General features: G+C 51.1%; 4 protein-coding genes and 1 pseudogene across 7 annotated transcripts in view; 3 read left to right on the top strand and 2 right to left on the bottom strand.

Moving 5' to 3' along the window:
• Positions 1 to 15,621, bottom strand: part of LOC127669893 (paladin-like) — a 148,112-nt gene extending 132,491 nt beyond the window's left edge. Inside the window, exon 1 of the mRNA XM_052164123.1 lies at positions 15,542 to 15,621. The gene's annotated coding sequence lies outside the window, so the exon portion shown is untranslated. The remainder of the gene's footprint in view (positions 1 to 15,541) is intronic.
• Positions 1 to 16,763, bottom strand: part of LOC127670149 (paladin-like) — a 22,631-nt gene extending 5,868 nt beyond the window's left edge. The window contains exons 1-11 of the mRNA XM_052164464.1: positions 16,744 to 16,763; positions 16,555 to 16,657; positions 15,542 to 15,646; positions 9,958 to 10,053; positions 9,455 to 9,583; positions 8,875 to 8,991; positions 8,637 to 8,792; positions 8,158 to 8,340; positions 7,086 to 7,226; positions 6,791 to 6,862; positions 4,350 to 4,490 (exon numbers count right to left, since the gene is read on the bottom strand). Of these exons, the coding sequence (XP_052020424.1) occupies positions 4,350 to 4,490; positions 6,791 to 6,862; positions 7,086 to 7,226; positions 8,158 to 8,340; positions 8,637 to 8,792; positions 8,875 to 8,991; positions 9,455 to 9,583; positions 9,958 to 10,053; positions 15,542 to 15,646; positions 16,555 to 16,657; positions 16,744 to 16,763 (1,263 nt within the window). The remainder of the gene's footprint in view (positions 1 to 4,349; positions 4,491 to 6,790; positions 6,863 to 7,085; positions 7,227 to 8,157; positions 8,341 to 8,636; positions 8,793 to 8,874; positions 8,992 to 9,454; positions 9,584 to 9,957; positions 10,054 to 15,541; positions 15,647 to 16,554; positions 16,658 to 16,743) is intronic.
• LOC127669889 (perforin-1-like) overlaps positions 1 to 19,291 on the top strand; it is a 172,655-nt gene that overhangs the window by 69,881 nt on the left and 83,483 nt on the right. The window lies entirely within an intron of this gene.
• Positions 1 to 19,291, top strand: part of LOC127669885 (perforin-1-like) — a 174,950-nt gene that overhangs the window by 105,169 nt on the left and 50,490 nt on the right. The window lies entirely within an intron of this gene.
• LOC127669891 (perforin-1-like) overlaps positions 1 to 19,291 on the top strand; it is a 131,738-nt pseudogene that overhangs the window by 105,175 nt on the left and 7,272 nt on the right.

The following is a 19,291-nucleotide window of genomic DNA, read 5'->3' as shown; positions in this document are numbered from 1 at the left end:
CCCCAGAGAGGCAGGTCTCGGCGAGATGATACCAGGGCCAGGGGATGGTGGAATTGATCCTGTGACCCTTCTAAGTCTAGTGACTCTCTGCGCCCCAGGACCATTTATGTTATGCCACGCCTAACAAGGCAGCCATGCACAGCGTGGGCATGCGTGACTATGTACAGAAGCCAGAGGACAACACAGGGAGTCTGTCATCTCCTTCCACCATGGAGGCCCAGGGCATCACACTCAACATACCAGTCTTGGCGGGAAGTCACACACACACAGAGAGAGAGAGAGAGAGAGAGAGAGAGAGAGAGAGAGAGAGAGAGAGAGAGAGAGAGAGAGACAGAGAGACAGAGAGAGAGAGACAGAGAGAGACAGAGAGAAAATAGACAAAGCCTCATAGTTGCCCTGGAAAATAGAGAGGCATGGCTGGGCTGGGCCTCTAAGGCCAAGCAACTGAGGTCAATTAAGGCAGCCATGGATCAGACTGCCCCAGAAGGACTCCCACTTGGCTTACACCACACAGCACCCATGACAGTGGAATCAAGTGCCCTCAGCCACCACCATAAACACACTGGCTTTTTTTTTTTTTCATTTTTAAGCCTGCCCTGAGAACAGACAGGTACCAAAAAGTGTCGCTCCCAAGTCCTTTTCGTGGTCCTGATCGATCAGTCTTGAGGTGCGCGTTCAATAAACTATTCTTGCTTACCTGAGCTCAGTGTTAGCCTATGTGGGTGCAGGAAGTGTGGCCCACTGGTCAGCTCTGCCTCAAGCCCTTTTAGACACAAGAGTTCATCTTGACCTTTAACTTGATGAGTCCTACATAAAGCTTTGTGGAATCTGTAACTCCTGTTCCAGGGGATCTGACACCCTCACCCAGACATACATGCAGGAAAACAGCACTGTACACAAAATGAGTAATGTATATTATGTGTTATTTATATATTATTTTTACTTAAAAGAATAGATATAGATATAGATATATTTTAAGGAACTTGTCCTAGGGGCTGGGGAAATGGCAGGAATGAGCAGGAACTTGCACACAAGTGTGAGGTCCCAAGTTTGAATGCCCAGCCCCTTCAGAAAGCCAGATAGAGTAGCTCTTCCTGTAATTCCAGCATTCCTACAGAAAGATGGAGAGGTGAGACAGGAGAAGGTCTTGAAGCTCAGGACAAATCTAGGCAAAAAAAGACCCCATCTCAATACAAGGTGGGAGCCGGGCAGTGGTGACACATGCCTATAATCCCAGCACTTGGGAGGCAGAGGCCGGCGGATTTCTGAGTTCAAGGCCAGCCTGGTCTACAGAGTGAGTTCCAGGACAGCCAGGGCTACACAGAGAAACCCTGTCTCGAAAAACCAAACCGAACCAAAACAACAAATTGGGAGAAGCCAGAAAAGCAGCTTGGCCAGTAACACCATTTGCTGTAAAGTCAAGTGGTCCAAGTTCAAACACTGCATCCCACTTAAAGGAGGGAGGAGAGAGCCTCTGACCCACACATGCTGTCTGTGACACGTGTCCGCTCCCGTCATGCACACACTAACATAAAAATTACCTTTAGAAATAAAAATACACACACACACACACACACACACACACACACACACCCCTAATTTACTGAACATCAGTGAGGCCCTAGGTTCAATGGGAAAGTGATAGGGCAGAATTTACCCTACCTTAGCTCACTGTCGCCACCTGGTGTCCACACTGGTGAGTAACTGCACTCAGCTTCTGATCTTCTGCATGGACCCTGGGATGGGGCTCTGGAATTCCATCTCATGCAGTCAGCACCAACTTGGTCTCAGAAATGTGAGGGGTCGGGAAGTGGGAACGGGCTAAACATCCTCCATTAAATACTCCACCATGAAGCATCCAGGAGCTACGCCCCCCTTTTCCTGCAAATATAGCTCGGATCCCCCTCCCCTACCACCTCACCCCCCAGGAGTAAAGCCAGCTACCCATCCAATCTCACTTCTGGTGACAACACTGCCACCAGGTGGCCTTCTGTGCCTTGCTTGAACCTTTAGCCCTCCTGGCCTTTGCCTGTGTGGCCCTGAGACCACAGTGACTCCTTCTGGGGCTGACTGAGGCCAACCTCTAGCTTCTCCCTGCAGACCCGGCCTCACACACTTCCTCTCTGTCCTCACAACGCACATCCAGGAACAGGAATTGAGGGCCTGTGAGCTTTGGAGTTGGGATGGGGAGAAGGAGCCTCTACCACGGCCTGGCCCACGTCCTCTGGAGCAGGTCTAAGCCCTGCCTGAGCCTCCAGCAACCAGAACCCAGAGGCCTCAGCTCTCACAGATTCCAAATTGTGACAGCGAGCGTGTGCTGGCTAGTTGTATGCCACCTTGACTCAAGCCAGTGTGACTTCAGAAGAGAGACCTCAAGTGAGAAAACGCCCCACTAGGTAGGCCTGTGGGCAAGCCTGTGGTACATTTTTCAGATGGATGATTGTTGTGGAAGGGCCCAGTCTACTGCAGGTGGTGACACCCCTGAAGAGGTGGCCCTGAGTTGTTATCAGAGAGCAGGCCGAGCAAGCCTCGAGAAGCAAGCCAGGGAGCAGCAGCCTCCATGGCCTCTGAATCAGCTCCTGCCTTCAGGGTCCTGCCTTGAAGTTGCTTCCCTGACTTCCCTGGATGGTGGACTACAGGCTGGAGGATGAGATAACCCTTTCCTCCCCAAGTTGCTTTTGGTCATGGCGTTTCAGCAAAGCAATAGAAACACTAAGATAGTGTGAGACTCAAAGGAACCTAGACATGGGATCCTAGTCACAGGGACATTGTGTCATCCATTGTGTGCCAAGTCCATTTAGGAAGTTCCGGACCCATCATCTCCTCCTCACACAGGTCAGACTCTAGTCAGAACTTTCTCCAGTCTTATCCCACATGCCTGCCTCCAAACAGGGCCTCACCTCTAACCCAGTCAGGATCTGACCCCAAGACCCCAAGCCAAGGCTGTTCTGGGTCGTTCTGCGCATGTGTCCCCAGCTGGAGATGGAACAAGTTGCCCATGACCCTGTGTTCTCTTATAAGCCACAGAGGAGACTCTGCCCCGACAATCACCCAGCCGGGGCACACACGGACGCTCTCCATGCTGTGCAGCGCACCTACTCTGCTAGGCTGAGAAACAGGGCTCGTTGCTTCCACGACCTAAACAATTCCCACACCCCCGAGGCCCAAAGCTGCAAACTCCACCTCCTGCCCTGCACTGGAGAGGCAGACACGGGAACACTGGAGACCAGGGCAGACTCAGCAGCACGTTCTTTCTAAAGAGCTGCAAGCCCCAGGTTCATATGTAAAAAGACTCCTCATTTTTACAATTTAATAAATTATTAAAAAAATAACTTTGACTGGGTGGTGGTGGCATATGCCTTTAGTCCCAGTACTCAGGAAGCAGAGGCAAGTGGATTTCTGTGAGTTCAAGACTGGACTGGTCTACAAAGCAAGTTCCAGGACAGCCAAAGATACACAGAGAAACCGTGTCTCAAAAAACCAAACCAAAACTAGAGAGACAGACAGGCAAATAGATAGATAGATAGATAGATAGATAGATAGATAGATAGATAGATAGATAGATATAGACAGACAGAAAGAATTAGATAGATAGATAGATAGATAGATAGATAGATAGATAGATAGATAGATAGATAGATATAGACAGACAGACAGACAGACAGACAGACGGGCAGATGGACAGATGGACATATAAAATATCTTTGGAGGGTGGCAATATGGCTTGGTGGGTAAGGGTGACTGCCATCAAGGCTGACCACCCAAACCCTTCTCCCCAGAATCCACATGGTCGAAAGTTAAGAACCAGCTCCTACGAGTTATCCCTGCCCCCCACGCTCATGCCTTATGCACACAGATAAGTAAATATATGTAACATAAAATAATATTTATCGGAGCAAACAAACAACTCGATGGGGACCAGCCCCAGCCGCCAAACACTGTAGACAAGCGCATCACACAGCACTGACTTTAACCCCTGGTGACTGTCAGCCACAATGCCATGCCCCTGATTCTGCTCAGCCACTGGCACCCCAGGATCGCACACTAGAATTGTATCCCATGATTCCTCTGTACTTGGCCCCTCCCACAGCAGGTGTCTAATCTGTACATCATCCCCCAGGTGGGCGTGGTTTGGGATGCTGCCCTTTGTTCCCAGGTCCCTGTGTCTTTCTAAGAGGTGAGACCAAAACAAAAAGCAGACGAACGAACAAAAGGTCCAAACACCTTAGGAAGGGCCCACAGGCCCTGCTGCCCCTGGGAACCTGAATCACCAACCTCCCCTACCCGCACTCCCCCGATGTGAACCACAGCCCATCCTGCGGAGCTGGGGGCCCAGGGCCAGCGCTCGCCTGTCGGTAGGTGGAGATGATGATCTCCCGAAGGTGGTAGTGCATTGGTGTCATGGTCTCGCTGACGGTGTCCAGCGCCGCATCCACCTCCTTCTTCACGTGGTGGCCATCGGGGAGCAGCTGTACCACCTTCATCACCACCTGGGGTCAGAGGAGGGGTGAGTGGACAGAAAGCCAAGGGGGACCTCAGCCTGAGCCCTCCTGCCCACGTCCGGGCAGTAAGGGGCTATGGTGACGCCCAGGAGACACATCCACAGGCTCCCAAAACAAAAGTCACGCATGGTGCTAAACGGAGAACCAGGGAGACAATAGGAGAGCAGGGGAGGTGATGGGGGAGCCAGGGAGGTGATGGGGGAGCCGGGGAGGTGATGGGGGAGCTGGGAAGGTGATGGGGGATCCGGGGAGGTGATGGGGGGTCCAGGAGGTGATGAGGGAGCCGGGGAGGTGATGGGGAGCCGGGGAGGTGATGGGGAGCCGGGGAGGTGATGGGGGAGCCGGGGAGGTGATGGGGGAGCCGGGGAGGTGATGGGGGAGCCAGGGAGGTGATGGGGGAGCCGGGGAGGAGATGGGGGGGCCGGGGAGGTGATGGGGGAGCCGAGGAGGTGATGGGGGAGCCGGGAGGTGATGTGGAGCCAGCGGAGGTGATGGGGGAGCCGGGGAGGTGATGGGGGAGCCGGGGAGGTGATGGGGGAGCCGGGGAGGTGATGGGGGAACCGGGGAGGTGATGGGGGGTCCGGGAGGTGATGGGGGAGCCGGGGAGGTGATGGGGAGTGGGGAGGTGATGGGGGAGCCGAGGAGGTGATGGGGGAGCCGGGGAGGTGATGGGGGAGTCGGGGAGGTGATGGGGGGTCCGGGAGGTGATGGGGGAGCCAGGGAGGTGATGAGGGAGCTGGGGAGGTGATGGGGGAGCCGGGGAGGTGATGGGGAGCCAGGGAGTTGATGGGGAAGCCGGGAGGTGATGGGGATCCGGGGAGGTGATGGGGGAGCCGGGGAGGTGATGGGGGGTCCGGGAGGTGATGGGGAGCCGGGGAGGTGATGGGGGAGCCGGGGAGGTGATGGGGAGCCGGGGAGGTGATGGGGGGTCCGGGAGGTGATGGGGGAGCCGGGGAGGTGATGGGGAGCCGGGGAGGTGATGGGGAGCCAGCGGAGGATGCCAGTAAACCACAGGAAGGTCTGAAATGCGCCGAGGATGTTCAAAGCTCAGGCGAGGCCCCTCACACAGATCCACCTTACTCTATGTCCTTACTGCCGGACAAACTTTTCACCGACCCAGCCAGCTCACTGCCCCGCAGACGAGGATCTTACACGCTCCAGGCAGCCCTCCAACTCCCTACGTGGTCCAGAGGGACCCTGAACTCCTTATCCCCCTGCCTGCCCCACCCAAACGCTGAGTCGCAGGTATGAGCCACCACTCCGTCTCAGAGGACTCGATGCTGGCCTGGAGCCCAGGACTCTGTGTCCATAGCCCTTCATTTCCTCTGCTTGGGTTTTTTTTTTCTTCCTTATCTATTGCAGTGGTCGGGACCCAAGCCAGGGCCTTGAACAGCCAGGCAAACACTCCATGTCTGAGCTACATTTATTGTTTTATTTGTTTGTTTGTTTGAAACAAGGTATCACTGTGTGGCCCCTTATTTATTTGTTTGTTTATTTGTTTATTTATTTATTTATTTATTTGAAACAAGGTTTCACTGTGTAGTTCCTTGTTTGTTTATTTGTTTGTTTGTTGGAAACTAAGTATTACTGTGTAGCCCTATCTAGCCTGAAAGTTACAATATAGACCAGGTTGGCCTAGAATTTGATTACTGTTAGCATATTTTCATCATATTAAGTAAAGAAAAAAAGGGGGTAGGGATGAACATCAACCATGAGAGGAAAAGGGGTGGAAAGGGGATCACGTCCAGGGGCCCAGAGGCACCAGGTGATTGACAGCCTTGACCTCTCTCAGAGGTCAGGGCAGCAGGAGTGCCAGGAGGGCAAGCGGCAAGTCTGTGACACAGGGAGCAGAAAGTGACTGTGAGGCCAGCCCTGCTCAGATCTAGGCCAAGTGTGCAGAGAGGTGTCACCCATCTGAGATGTCATGTGACTCGGGGCAGGTACCAGAGGCAGAGGACAGGTCTGAACACTAATGGCGGCCCATCCAGGGCCCCTGCGCTGAAGCAGGGAGACAGACAGAGCAGAGGAGCTTACAGTCCTCTATGGAGCGCCAACCACGGCTGAATCTCAAGCAGCTAAGAGGCAGTTCCCGACCACACCAAGATGGCCTGGCCAGGTAGGGAGGGGGCCAGACCCTATCCATGTGGCAGAGGCTTAAGAGTCAAGTTGTTTTGAGCCACAGTCCACCCACCTGGGAAGAGGACAGACAGCCTCCCCCCACCAAGATCCCAGCAGGACCCAAGAATTCTGACCAGGGACGGGGTGGGGAGGGGGAGGGGCACACCCACCTGAAACTCGCCCTTGGTGAACTTGGCATCCGGCACACTCACTAGCTCCTCCTCCCCCACCTCGGGACAGCCCTGAGGGATGGCAGAGCTGAGGTGGAGCCTCTCCCTACTGTACACATACTCCCCACTCCCCCCACACACACACCCAGAAACCCTGCTGAGGGTCTGCCCAGACTGATGGAAGAGGGTCCCCTACATGACATCAGACATGACCTCTGCCCTTTCACATTCACCACAACCAGAATCCGCCCCTGCCAGGGATGAGCTCTGACCTCACACACAAGGCCACACCTACCCCAATGTGCCAGCAGGCCAGCACGGCCACCACCATGGCCGTTGTGGTCCGGCCCTGGCCGTTGAGGCAGCTGAAGACAAAGCCTGTGCCTGGGTCCTTGGAGAGAGCAGCTCGCATGGCCTCAAGCAGCCGCTCAAAGTCCTGGGGTGACAAGACCACAGTTCGAGTCCAGGGGTGTCCAGACTCACAGTGGGGACCTCCATCGAAATGGTAACCCCAGATTTCTGTCCCCTCATGACTCATCATTCACATAACTTACTTCATGTGCACACACAGCTCACTGGATTACATACAAGACCATGCATGTATGAACAGCTATGTTCACATATACACCCATAACTGTCTATATCCCAGGCGTATGAGGAGATACAACACACATCCGACACTCAGTATGCCAATGCTCATGCACATCCAAGTTTTCCAGTCTGGTGCTGTGTCTCTGCCTGAGCAGCCACCAGGGGGCAGCCCTCCACTGGCTATGAGCCCTGACAACCATCACAGCCACACCCACAGACCACAAATGCAAGGCACACAGAGCATACAGATACACCAACAAGTCCCTGAAAGGCAAACCACACAGATGGCTGCGAATACACCTCTGTCACAAACCGACAGCTGCCACGTGAACACCACCTCAGTCACACAGGGTTTCTCTGTGATCGTCCCCCTCCATGCATGTAACATTCACATGCAGCACACACACACACACACACAAGACAGATGCTATGAACCCCCATGGGACCAACACCCCACAGCACCACGGCACCGTGTGTCATATATTTCTCCAACAGCCATATAAGCACACGCCCTTCCCTGTGACATATGGTGCACATGCCTGCAACATATGACAGGCAGACTGGCCCCACAACAGAAAGCACATGAAGGTAGGATACACAGTGAACAGGCCCGTGTGCTAGCACATAAGCACACACAGAGAACAGATGGGAACATGTGTCTGAGGCCTCATATGGACACCATCACACAATCCCCTGGCCCACTATGGAGATGAGCTGCTTTTCCCAGGCCAGAGAAGAGACAGAGAGATCCAGGGCCCAGAGACCTGGCCCCTCACCTCCTCCCGAGGGGCGCAGAAGTCCGGCAGGGGAATGCGGCAGTAGGTCAGGCCAAGGCTGGCCCCCTGGTGCTGGCTGAAGACCTCCTGTGTGGTCAGGCACTTCTGGAACCTGGGGGTGGCAGGGCTCTTGGTGATGGGGACAGGGACGCTCAGGTGGGCCTTCAGCTGGGCCTCCAGAGTCTGGACAAGAGAGAGACAGAGGGCAGAGGACACCGAGACAGGCCTGAGAGTCAGGAGCCTGATGGAGCCATGGGCCAGAGCTCAAGAGCCCGCAGCCTCAGTCAGAACCACAGCGCAGAGGCAGAAAGGCCACGGGAGAATGGGGACATGGGGACACGGGAACAGTAGTCCTGGGACAGTCCTGCTAAGCCTCAGCTCTGCCATCATACAACAGGAACACAGCCCCCCCAACCCCCGCCCCGCTCTCTCCATTCCCCCCTAAGTGCCTCTGCTGCAGACCGTGCAAAAGTCCTTACCTCCAGCTGCTCGGGGGCCAGCGCGGGTCCCGGGGGCCACAGGCTGTGCATGTGACCATCACACTCCAACACAACCTCCTCCCTCAGGTTGATCCAGACCACCTGGCGCAGCTTCCTCTTGGTGTCAGACAGGTAGGCCAGGATGTTGCCTAGGGCCTGGGGGGACAAGGGGCCATCAGGGTCACGGCTCTCCTTGCCCCGTCTCCTCTTTTGAACCCTGGGGCCTGAAAGCGGGCACCTTGGCACTGGGCTGGGCGGTGCCATAAATAGGCATACGTGGTACACGCCGGAAGTTGGCTATGTCCATCTCTCTGATGGTGCTGAGCGCATCCAGGGAAACCAGGTCATCTGCTTCCTGTAGGGAGGAGGACATCCAATCGGAAGCCCACGGTCACCTGCCATAGCCGGTGGTGGGCACCATATCCAACGGGGTCTCAGAGGGAAGTGTGGAATCGGGCTGGCAGAGAAACGGTGTCCTACTGGGTACAGGGTATATATGGCGGGACCCTGCAGCCTCACCGACGCCCTGGCAAGGACGTGGTGGTGCACGGCCTCCAGAGAGGCTCCAGCTCAGATGTCCTACGGTCCAGTCTGACTGTGTCAAACCTCTGGGCTTTGAGACTGAGGAAAAGGTACCAGGACAGCAGCCAGAGCCTGGGACATTGTGCCCACAGGAGAAGCCTGCCACCCCATCCCCTACCTAGCGTCCCCCCCCCCCCCGACCCCGGCCACACCTCCCCAGCACTACAGAAATCTAGAACTCCCTGAGGCAGGCAGCCAGCCAAACCCGCCCACTCCACAGATACTCAGCTACTCACCAGGGAGCCCTTGACGATGAGGTGCCCGGGGACCAAGGGCCCCACTGAATTCAGCGCCACCAGCAGACGATACAGCTCAGGATGGGTGCACAGCCATCGACTGAAACTAAGGGCAAAGGCCAGGGGGTGCTGCAGTCCGAGGCCGAGAGAGACGGGGCATTGAGGAGTGTGGGGCCACCCTGAACCCTCCCTGCCTAGCCCTGTACAGAAAGGGAGCCCCGAAAGGTAGCATTGGGACTCAGGGGAGACCGAGTAGGAGAGGGAGGAGCAGGATGTTTTCTGCCCTGACTGAGATACTAAGCCCAGGCCTGGGTTGGGGGTGGGGGGAGAGGGGAAGTGGGGGCGGGGCAGAAACAACAGGCACCTGGACCTGTTCTTGGCCCTCCCAGCCTTTCTCAGGGACCAACAAACACACACACACACACACACACACACACACAGTCTCCCTCTATTCCCTGCCCCGTGGGGTCCCCGTGGCTGGGGTAGCCCTCCCTCAGCCCCACCTGTTCATGCAGATAGTAGTTAAATAGGATCAGATAGAAGTACAGCTCCAGACTCCACAGCGCCCTCTGCTGGACAGCATGCTGACTAGCACACTCCTGAGGAGAGTGAGGGGGAAGGGAGAATTGGGTGTTAGACATGGGGCTGCCCCCTAGCTGTGTCTAGAAGAGTGGAGACTCCCAGAAGGCACGCCCTCCAGCTCCAAGACAGTTCTGCCAGGCTGGAAGTCCTTCCTTGTGTCTGTCCCATTTGCAGTAACTCATGAGTAATATGGAACCCTGTGGTGACCACACAGGGCATGAGTGGCTCTCAGACAGATGCTGCCTCTCCAGTTTCCAGTCCTGGGACAGGGACAGCGTGAGAAGAAAACAGGACAACTACCTCATTATGTTCCATTTCCTCTGTGTTGAATCTTACTTTGTTGAAGCAGGGTTTCTCTGTGTAGCCCTGGCTGTCCTGGAACTAGCTCTGTAGACCAGGATGGCCTTGAACTCAGAGATCTGCCTGCCTCTCTGTATCTCTAGTATCTTAATGTAGGGATTAAGGGTGTGTGCAAACACCACCTGGTTCCTTTCCCTTTCTTGAGGGAGGCCCTCCTTTAAGATCCAGGAACACAGATACACATACACACACACACTCACACCACACACACATACACATACACAAGACATCATACGCACACATATCCACAAACATACACACATATACATATATACACATATACACACAGATACATACACACCCATCATATATACACATACACACAACATATATTCATACATATACACAGACACATATACACACACATAAACATACATACACACATACATACATACATATACACACAGATACATACACACATACAGAGACACACATATACACAGAGACACACACAGATACATACACAGATATCATTTGCACACATACCCACAATATATACGCACAACATATACACACACATACACATATATACATATACACATCATTTGCACACATACATGCAACATATACACAATATACACGCATAAACATACATACCCACACAGAGATACATACACATACGCACACACACACACTAACACACACCTCTGTGTTGCCATAGCAGCCTGACAGCTCTGCCAGCAACACATGAGCCAACCACAAGATGGTGCCAGAGAAACAAAGATGCAGCATGAGCCCTGGGCACTGCTCTGGTGGCCTCTGACCCCTGGTCTAGACTAGGGGATAACCCTGCGCCTGGATGACCCCACTGCAGATGCAAGAGAGGATTCCAGATAAGGCGAGATGAAGTGTCTCCAGACAGACGCCATGACAGTACAGGGTCCTGAAGCAGCTCATGTGTCAACAACTGGGGCCTGCCTGGTGACAGCAGCAGGTGACACTCAGCCCTCTTCTCAGTGTCCCAAGCATCTTCCCTCACTTGACCCCCACCAGCCCTACAGCTACTTATCATCGAGTGTCCCACTTCACAAACAGGGCAATGCAGGCAATCCACACAGCAGAAGTCCTCGTCCCCGTAAGGGACACTACCAGACGGTGACCAGGCAGCTGGGTCAGGACTCCAAGTCTGACTCGCCAGGCCCAGGCAGGTTGACCTGGCCACGAATTAAAGTGACAAAGACATCAAAAACTCTTCTCAATGACAAACTCCAGGAATTCACACTAACACTAGAAGTGTGGGTGGCTACACAAGAATCACAACCACTGAAGAGAAGCCCACGTGCTCCGGCAGCTGTGGGCTCAAGGTAGCATCACATTTCCTGTCTCTAGTTTCTGATTTCCCACGGTGTAATGCAGCTCTCAAGGACTTGTTTTATGTAAGTGTTAAACTGAAGGTGGTCAGGACTTTGAGTCTCCCACACACCACACACCACACACCACACACCACACACCACACACAAGCACTGTCAGCACCGGCTTCTCCACAGAGCTCAAGACAGGAGCAGCGAGCCAGCACAATCTTCTTCCTGAAACTGTGCAATGGACCAAGTCTGCCTTTTCCATGGAAACTCCAGAAGATTCCCTCACAGGAAGAGCTCCTGTGTGAATCCTGGGAGGCCCCCAGAGATCTCTGAATTAAAGGCTGTGTCCTGGGGTGACACTGTCAGAAGGTGACAGGTTCCTTAAGAGGCAGGGCCAAGCAGGGAACACTTGGATCACTGGAGACGTGTTCTAAACTGCAGGATGCCGGCTGCCTCTTCCTGTCTTTTGGTCACTGTCCTTTACATGAGAAGTGCCATCCCAAAACATGTGACCGCAGTAATGTGCTGACCCCACCGGCACCTCCAATGGGGGGTGGGGGTGGGAACAGGACTCTCTACTCCTTCCTTCAATCCCTCTCTCCCTCCCTCCCTCCCTATCCTTTCTCTCCTTGCTGACCTCAAACACAGCAAGCAGCCCAGGCTACCCTGGAAGTCACAGTCCCCCTGCCCCTGTAGCTATGTGGGGTTTATAAGCCTGTATCACCCTGGGCTAGCCTTTGCTTTTTTGTTTTTTTGGGTTTTTTGGGGGTTTTTGGGGTTTTTTTGGGGGGGACTTTTAATTTTTTTTCTTTTTTTTTCCGATATATTTTTATTTACATTTCAAATGATATCCCCTTTTCTAGACCCACACTCTCTGAAAGTCCCATCAGCCCCGTTCCCTCCCCCTGTTTTTCCATCCAACCCTTCCCAATTCCCTCTTCTGGTTTTGCCCTATACTGCTTCACTGAGTCTTTCCAGAACAAGGGGCCACTCCTCCATTCTTTTTGTACCTCATTTGATGTGTGGATTATGTTTTTGGTATTCCAGTTTTCTAGGTTAATATCCACTTATTAGTGAGTGCATACCATGATTCATCTTTTGAGTCTGGGTTCCCTTACTTAGTATGATGTTCTCCAGCTCCATCCATTTGCTTAAGAATTTCATGAATTCATGGTTTCTAATGGATGAATAGTACTCCATTGTGTATATATACCACCTTTTTTGCATCCACTCTTCTGTTGAGGGATACCTAGGTTCTTTCCAGCTTCTGGCAATTATAAATAGGGCTGCTAGGAACATAGTGGAACATGTATCCTTATTACATGCTGGGGAATTAATTCTGGGTATATGCCCAGGAGTTGTATAGCAGGATCTTCTGGAAGTGAGGTGACCAGTTTTCGGAGGAACCGCCAGACTGATTTCCAGAGTGGTTGTACCAATTTGCAACCCCACCAGCAGTGGAGGAGTGTTCCTCTTTCTCCACATCCTCGCCAACATCTGATGTCTCCTGAATTTTTAATCTTAGCCATTCTGACTGGTGTAAGGTGAAATCTCAGGGTTCTTTTGATTTGCATTTCCCTAATGACTAATGAAGTTGAGCATTTTTTAAGATGCTTCTCCGCCATCCGAAGTTCTTCAGGTGAAAATTCTTTGTTTAACTCTGTACTCCATTTTTTAATAGGGTTATTTGGTTTTCTGGAGTCTAACTTCTTGAGTTCTTTATATATATTGGATAGTAGCCCTCTATCTGATGTAGGGTTGGTGAAGATCTTTTCCCAATTTGTTGGTTGCCGATTTGCCTTTTGATGGTGTCCTTTGCCTTACAGAAACTTTGTAATTTTATGAGGTCCCATTTGTCAACTCTTGATCTTAGAGCATAAGCTATTGGTGTTCTGTTCAGGAATGTTCCCCCTGTACCGATGTCCTCAAGGGTCTTCCCCAGTTTCTTTTCTATTAGCTTCAGAGTGTCTGGCTTTATGTGGAGGTCCTTGATCCATTTGGAGTTGAGCTTAGTACAAGGAGACAAGGATGGATCAATTCCCATTCTTCTGCATGCTGACCTCCAGTTGAATCAGCACCATTTGTTGAAAAGGCTATCTTTTTTCCATTGGATGTTTTCCGCCCCTTTGTTGAGGATCAAGTGGCCATAGGTGTGTGGGTTCATTTCTGGATCTTCAATCCTGTTCCATTGATCCACCTGCCTGTCACTATACCAATACCATGCAGTTTTTGATACTATTGCTCTGTAGTATTGCTTGAGGTCAGGGATACTGATACCCCCAGAATTTCTTTTATTGTTGATAATAGTTTTAGCTATCCTGGGTTTTTTGTTATTTCAGATGAATTTGAGGATTGCTCTTTCTAACTCTGTGAAGAATTGAGTTGGGATTTTGATGGGTATTGCATTGAATCTGTATATTGCTTTTGGCAAAATGGCCATTTTAACTATATTAATCCTGCCGATCCATGAGCATGGGAGGTTTTTCCATTTTTTGAGGTCTTCTTCCATTTCCTTCTTCATAGTCTTGAAGTTCTTGTCTAACAGATCTTTCACATGTTTGGTAAGAGTCACCCCAAGGTACTTTATACTGTTTGTGGCTATTGTGAAGGGGGTCATTTCCCTAATTTCTTTCTCAGCCTGCTTATCCTTTGAGTATAGGAAGGCTACTGACTTGCTTGAGTTGATTTTATAACCTGCCACTTTGCTGAAGTTGTTTATCAGCTGTAGGAGTTCTCTAGTGGAGTTTTTTGGGTCACTTAGGTAGACTATCATATCATCTGCAAATAATGATAGTTTGACTTCTTCCTTTCCAATTTGTATCCCTTTGACCTCCTTATGTTGTCTAATTGCCCGAGCTAGTACCTCAGGTACAATGTTGAAAAGATAAGGAGAAAGGGGGGCAGCCCTGTCTAGTCCCTGATTTTAGTGGGATTGCTTCAAGTTTCTCTCCATTTAGTTTGATGCTGGCTACCGGTTTGCTGTATATTGCTTTTACTATGTTTAGGTATGGGCCTTGAATTCCTGTTCTTTCCGAGACTTTAAGCATGAAAGGATGACAGGAAGTAATAATCACTATTCCTTAATATCTCTTAATATCAATGGACTCAATTCTCTAATAAAAAGACATAAACTAACAGACTGGATAAGGAAACAGGACCCTACATTTTGCTGCATACAGGAAACACACCTAAATGTCAAAGACAAAAACTACCTTAGAGTAAAAGGCTGGAAGACAATTTTATAAGCCAATGGTCTCGGGAAACGAGCTGGAGTAGCCATTCTAATACCAGATAAAATTGACTTTCAACCTAAAGTCATCAAAAGAGACACTAAGAGACACTTTTTCCTGGTCAAAGGAAAAATCCACCAAGAAGAACTTTCAATTCTGAACATCCCAGGGATGCAGGGTTGGTTCAATATACGGAAATCCATCAATGCTATCTATCCACTGCATAAACAAACTCAAAGAAAAAAAACACATGGTCATTTCATTGGATGCTGAAAAAGCATTTGACAAAATTTAGCCTTTGCTTTTTTACAAGCTGATTCTCACACTCTTAGGTTTCTCTTTATTCTAACGTGAAGCTGATTAATGGGAGATTCTGGGAAAATGTGTGAGTGCAGAGGTCTCAGCAGGCCCCTCTGTCCATCCTTCTGCAGTCAAGGGACCTGCTCAGAAAAAATAAACTTTCCTCTTCCTCATCCTTCCTTCCTGCTGCTCCAGCTGCCTGACCCTCATCCCCCACCCCACCCTCCTCCAGAAACTACTGTACTGAGAGAGAAGCCATCAAGCTGAAAACCCACAGTCCCAAGCAGAGTCTGGCATGCTCCTCCCGGCCTCACCTGCTCCCGGCTCTCTGGCCTGAAGCCCTCCAGCTTCCTCAGGTTCTTAAGAACCTCTTCCTTCAGGTCATGCAACTCTGCACAGGCGCTGATGGCTCGATCCACCTAGGACCACAGCATGGGGATAGGGAATGGGAGAGACAAAGAGGAGAACTTTCAGAGAGAAGATGTGTAGAGAGGAAGAAACACCACACATACACACATACAGGTCTCACACACACACACACACACACACATGCCACACATATACACACACACATACCACACTTAAAGACACATGCCACACATACACACACACACACACACACACGCCACACACCACACACACACATCATATACACACACACCACACATACATACACCATACATAAACACACACACATACACACACATACACATGCCACACATACATCACACATGCCACACAAGCAGACACACACATGCCACACATACACACACACACACACACACACACATCGGCCTGCACATGCATATGGCACACATACACACACACACGTCACACACACACACACACACACACATGCCACACACGTACATACCTCACACATACACACACAAACACCCAACACATACACAGAAACATACACACACACAAGCAAACAGCAATAACAGGAGCAACATCCACAGTCACATAACAGTGGACCGATAAAACTTTATTTATATCGACAGGTGGTGGGCCAGATCTGACCTGCAGGATGCAGTCAGCTGATGCCTCAACTGGATAAACTGTAAGGTTCTCTCTACGTCACACATTCTGGGACCAAAGGGTTGTTAAGAGGAACTGAGGGGATGGGGCATGGATCAGCAGTACATAATTGCCTAGAACTCTCAGTTGAGGGACTGAGGACATGGCTCAGTGTAGAATTGCCTAGCATATAAAAAATCCCCTGCAGTCCAAAGAAGGACTGAGAGAAAAAGATAGAGTGGAAGAAGATAGAAGTGGAGAAGAGGCAGAGAAGGGTGGGGTGGGGTGGGTGTTGAGCTGCCCTCACCTGTACCAGGTAATGCTCGGGAGTGGCATCTGAGAGCCCACCCATCCTGTAATGGGCCTTGAGAAGCTCATCGGGGATCTGGAACTCCTCCTTGCAGTTGTACCTTCAGAGTGAAAACTGGAGTCTGACAACTTCTGTTGGTCCCTTATACTGTCACCAGAAGACACAGCAAGGCCATCTGACCCAGACCCATGCAGCTGCCCCTTCATCGTTATACACAGAACACCAGGAATGAGACGACTAAGACCTAGGCTATTCCACTGCAAACTACATTTCCCATCTCCCTTGCTGCTAGTATATTTGCCAGCCTCCCTTGCAGCTAGCATATTTGACAGACTCACTTGCAGCTAGCATTGGTCCTGTTATTAATCTCCAGCCAATATGAGAGAGAGTGAGGAGGGGCAAATTCTGGGCCGCTCCTAAAGGTAAAGTCTTCTAGTCTGTCTTTTGCCTTACCCCGTCCCTCGAAGAGGTAGATTAGACCTCCCAAAAGACAGAGGCACCTGCTGATTTAATTGAAGCAAGATACTAGGGGAGCCTGGGTGGTTGCAAGCTGCCATACCAGCTTGGACACACAAACGAGAGGTGAATATCTGTCTCAATTCTAGCATTCGGTATGGGCAATACTTTGTTATGGTGGTCTAACTCAAAGCCTGATTGCTAGTGGATGACCCACCTCTGAGGCTGTGACTGGAACAGTCCCCACACTTCCAATTCCAGAGTCCAGTGCAGTTCATCCCACAAGATGTAAAGGGTGTGTCCCTGTCGTGACTGTGTACAGGTGTTCCAATTCTTCAGGCCTTAATATTACCACAATAGGGCTGATCAAACACCATCTATTAAAACAAGCTCTTGGTGGTTTCTGTAGAGAGTAAGTCAGGTAAGGCACAATCACTGAAGCAGGATGCTACTCAGACACAAAGCAACAGTGCCACTGTACCAATGCATGAGACCCATCAGCTGCAGCTCAGGCACCATACAAAACAGCTTCCAGCAGGAAAGCAGTGAGCTAAATGGGTGGGGTAGAGGAAGGCTCCACAAGCAAGGGGCCTGGCTCCTGCTGACACATCATGATGGCCCACACTCTGTGTCCCTGGAACCCATTTTCCTGTCACCTCAGTTTTCAGATCTATCTGCCATGATCAGGGCTCTGCTAACCTTTCCTGCATGGTACTGAAAGCAAATAGCTCCTGCTTTGTGGGCAGACCATGCAGGCTCTGTTAAAGCCTGGGAAGTCTGCCATTGAAGCACTCGGTATCCACAGGTGATGTAAAAGTGGGTGGGCCTAACAGTGAACTAATAAAACTTTATTAATATCACCAGGTAGTGAGCCAGATTTGACCTGCCGGATGCAGTAAGCTGGTGCCTCAGTTGAATGACCTGTAAAGTCATGTCTACCTCACACACTCTGCAACCCATGGAGGGCTATACATTTTCAGGTAGACAACAACTGTCTGAGCCACACCACCAGCTTCCATATTTCCCTCCCATCTCTGCTTATGGTGATGAGGAAACTAAGACCCAGAGAGAGACCAAGGAGACAGAGCCAGGCCCCAGACCCAGACCTGCTTTTCCCAAGTTTGCCTTCAATGGCCAAACTGCTATTAACTTCCATTCTCAGATTCTCTCTCTCTCTCTCCCTCTCCCTCCCTCCCTACCTCTCTCTCTCTGTCTGTCTCTCTGTCTCTCTCTTTCTCCCTCTCTCTCTCTCTCTCTCTCTCTCTCTCTCTCTCTCTCTCCCTCCCTCCCTCCCTCTCTCCCTCTCCCTGTCCCTGTTCCTCTCCCTTTCCCCCCTCCCCTCTGTCTCTCTCTCCAGTTTTGTTTTGTTGTTATTGGCTTTCTGGTTTTTTGGTTGGTTGGTTTTGATTTTCAACACAGGGTTTCTCTGTGCAGCCCTGGATGTGCTGGAACTCACTCTGTAGATCAGGCTGGCCTCAAACTCAGAGATCTGCCTGCTGCCTAGCAAGTATGGGAATTAAAGGCATGCACCACTACTGCTGGGCTAGGAGCTTTTTTTTTTTTTTTTAAACTGCTAAGAGTGTGCTCTGGTGTGTTCTGAATTCCATTTAGATTCTTGACTCTCTTCCTGCAGACTTTGTGTAGGTGTCTACAGCATACAGGCTGTCTTTCCAGTATGGTTGGGGACTGAATATCTCTGAGCTTTGGCATCCCAGTCAGACCACCTTGGCAGAGCAGCAAGGTGGGACCAAAGGTCAGCTGCCATTTCTGGGGGAGTAACAGAAGAGGAGGCCCAGTTCTGAGAAAGGTGGCAGAGGCCTGGGTGAGCTGTGACCCTGTGGCCTGCGGCCTGCGGCTACTTGTTCCCATCATGTATGCACTTAGGGGTGTTGAGAACTACCCCCACCCTTCCCAAACTTACCCACCTCATAACTAGCACTTTTTTTTGCCACCAGAAGGTGTCCATGAGTCACTGCACCCATAAGAACCCCACTCCCAGTAACTTCAGGCAGAGCTGAGTGGGCAACTGTCTTTCCACAGTACTAACTTGCTCAAACCTGAGGCAGCTGGGATGGAGGTATGGATAAGAGGTGGGCACCGGCTGTGCGTATCTCTCACCACTCCCCAAGGAGGAGGGAACAAGTCACATGCATTGAGAATAAATAAAGATCATGTCTAATCCTAAGCACCGCACCACATCTTCATGTCCCTGCTCATGGGACACTGTGATTAGCCACACGTTTGGATGAGGAGCTGAGATGTGAAGAGGCTGAAGGCC

The sequence above is a fragment of the Apodemus sylvaticus genome, chromosome 19 (genome assembly GCF_947179515.1).
Source record: "Apodemus sylvaticus chromosome 19, mApoSyl1.1, whole genome shotgun sequence".
Lineage (NCBI taxonomy): Eukaryota > Metazoa > Chordata > Mammalia > Rodentia > Muridae > Apodemus > Apodemus sylvaticus.
The sequence above is the reverse complement of the archived record's forward strand: the minus strand, read 5'-3'. Positions and strand labels throughout refer to the sequence as shown.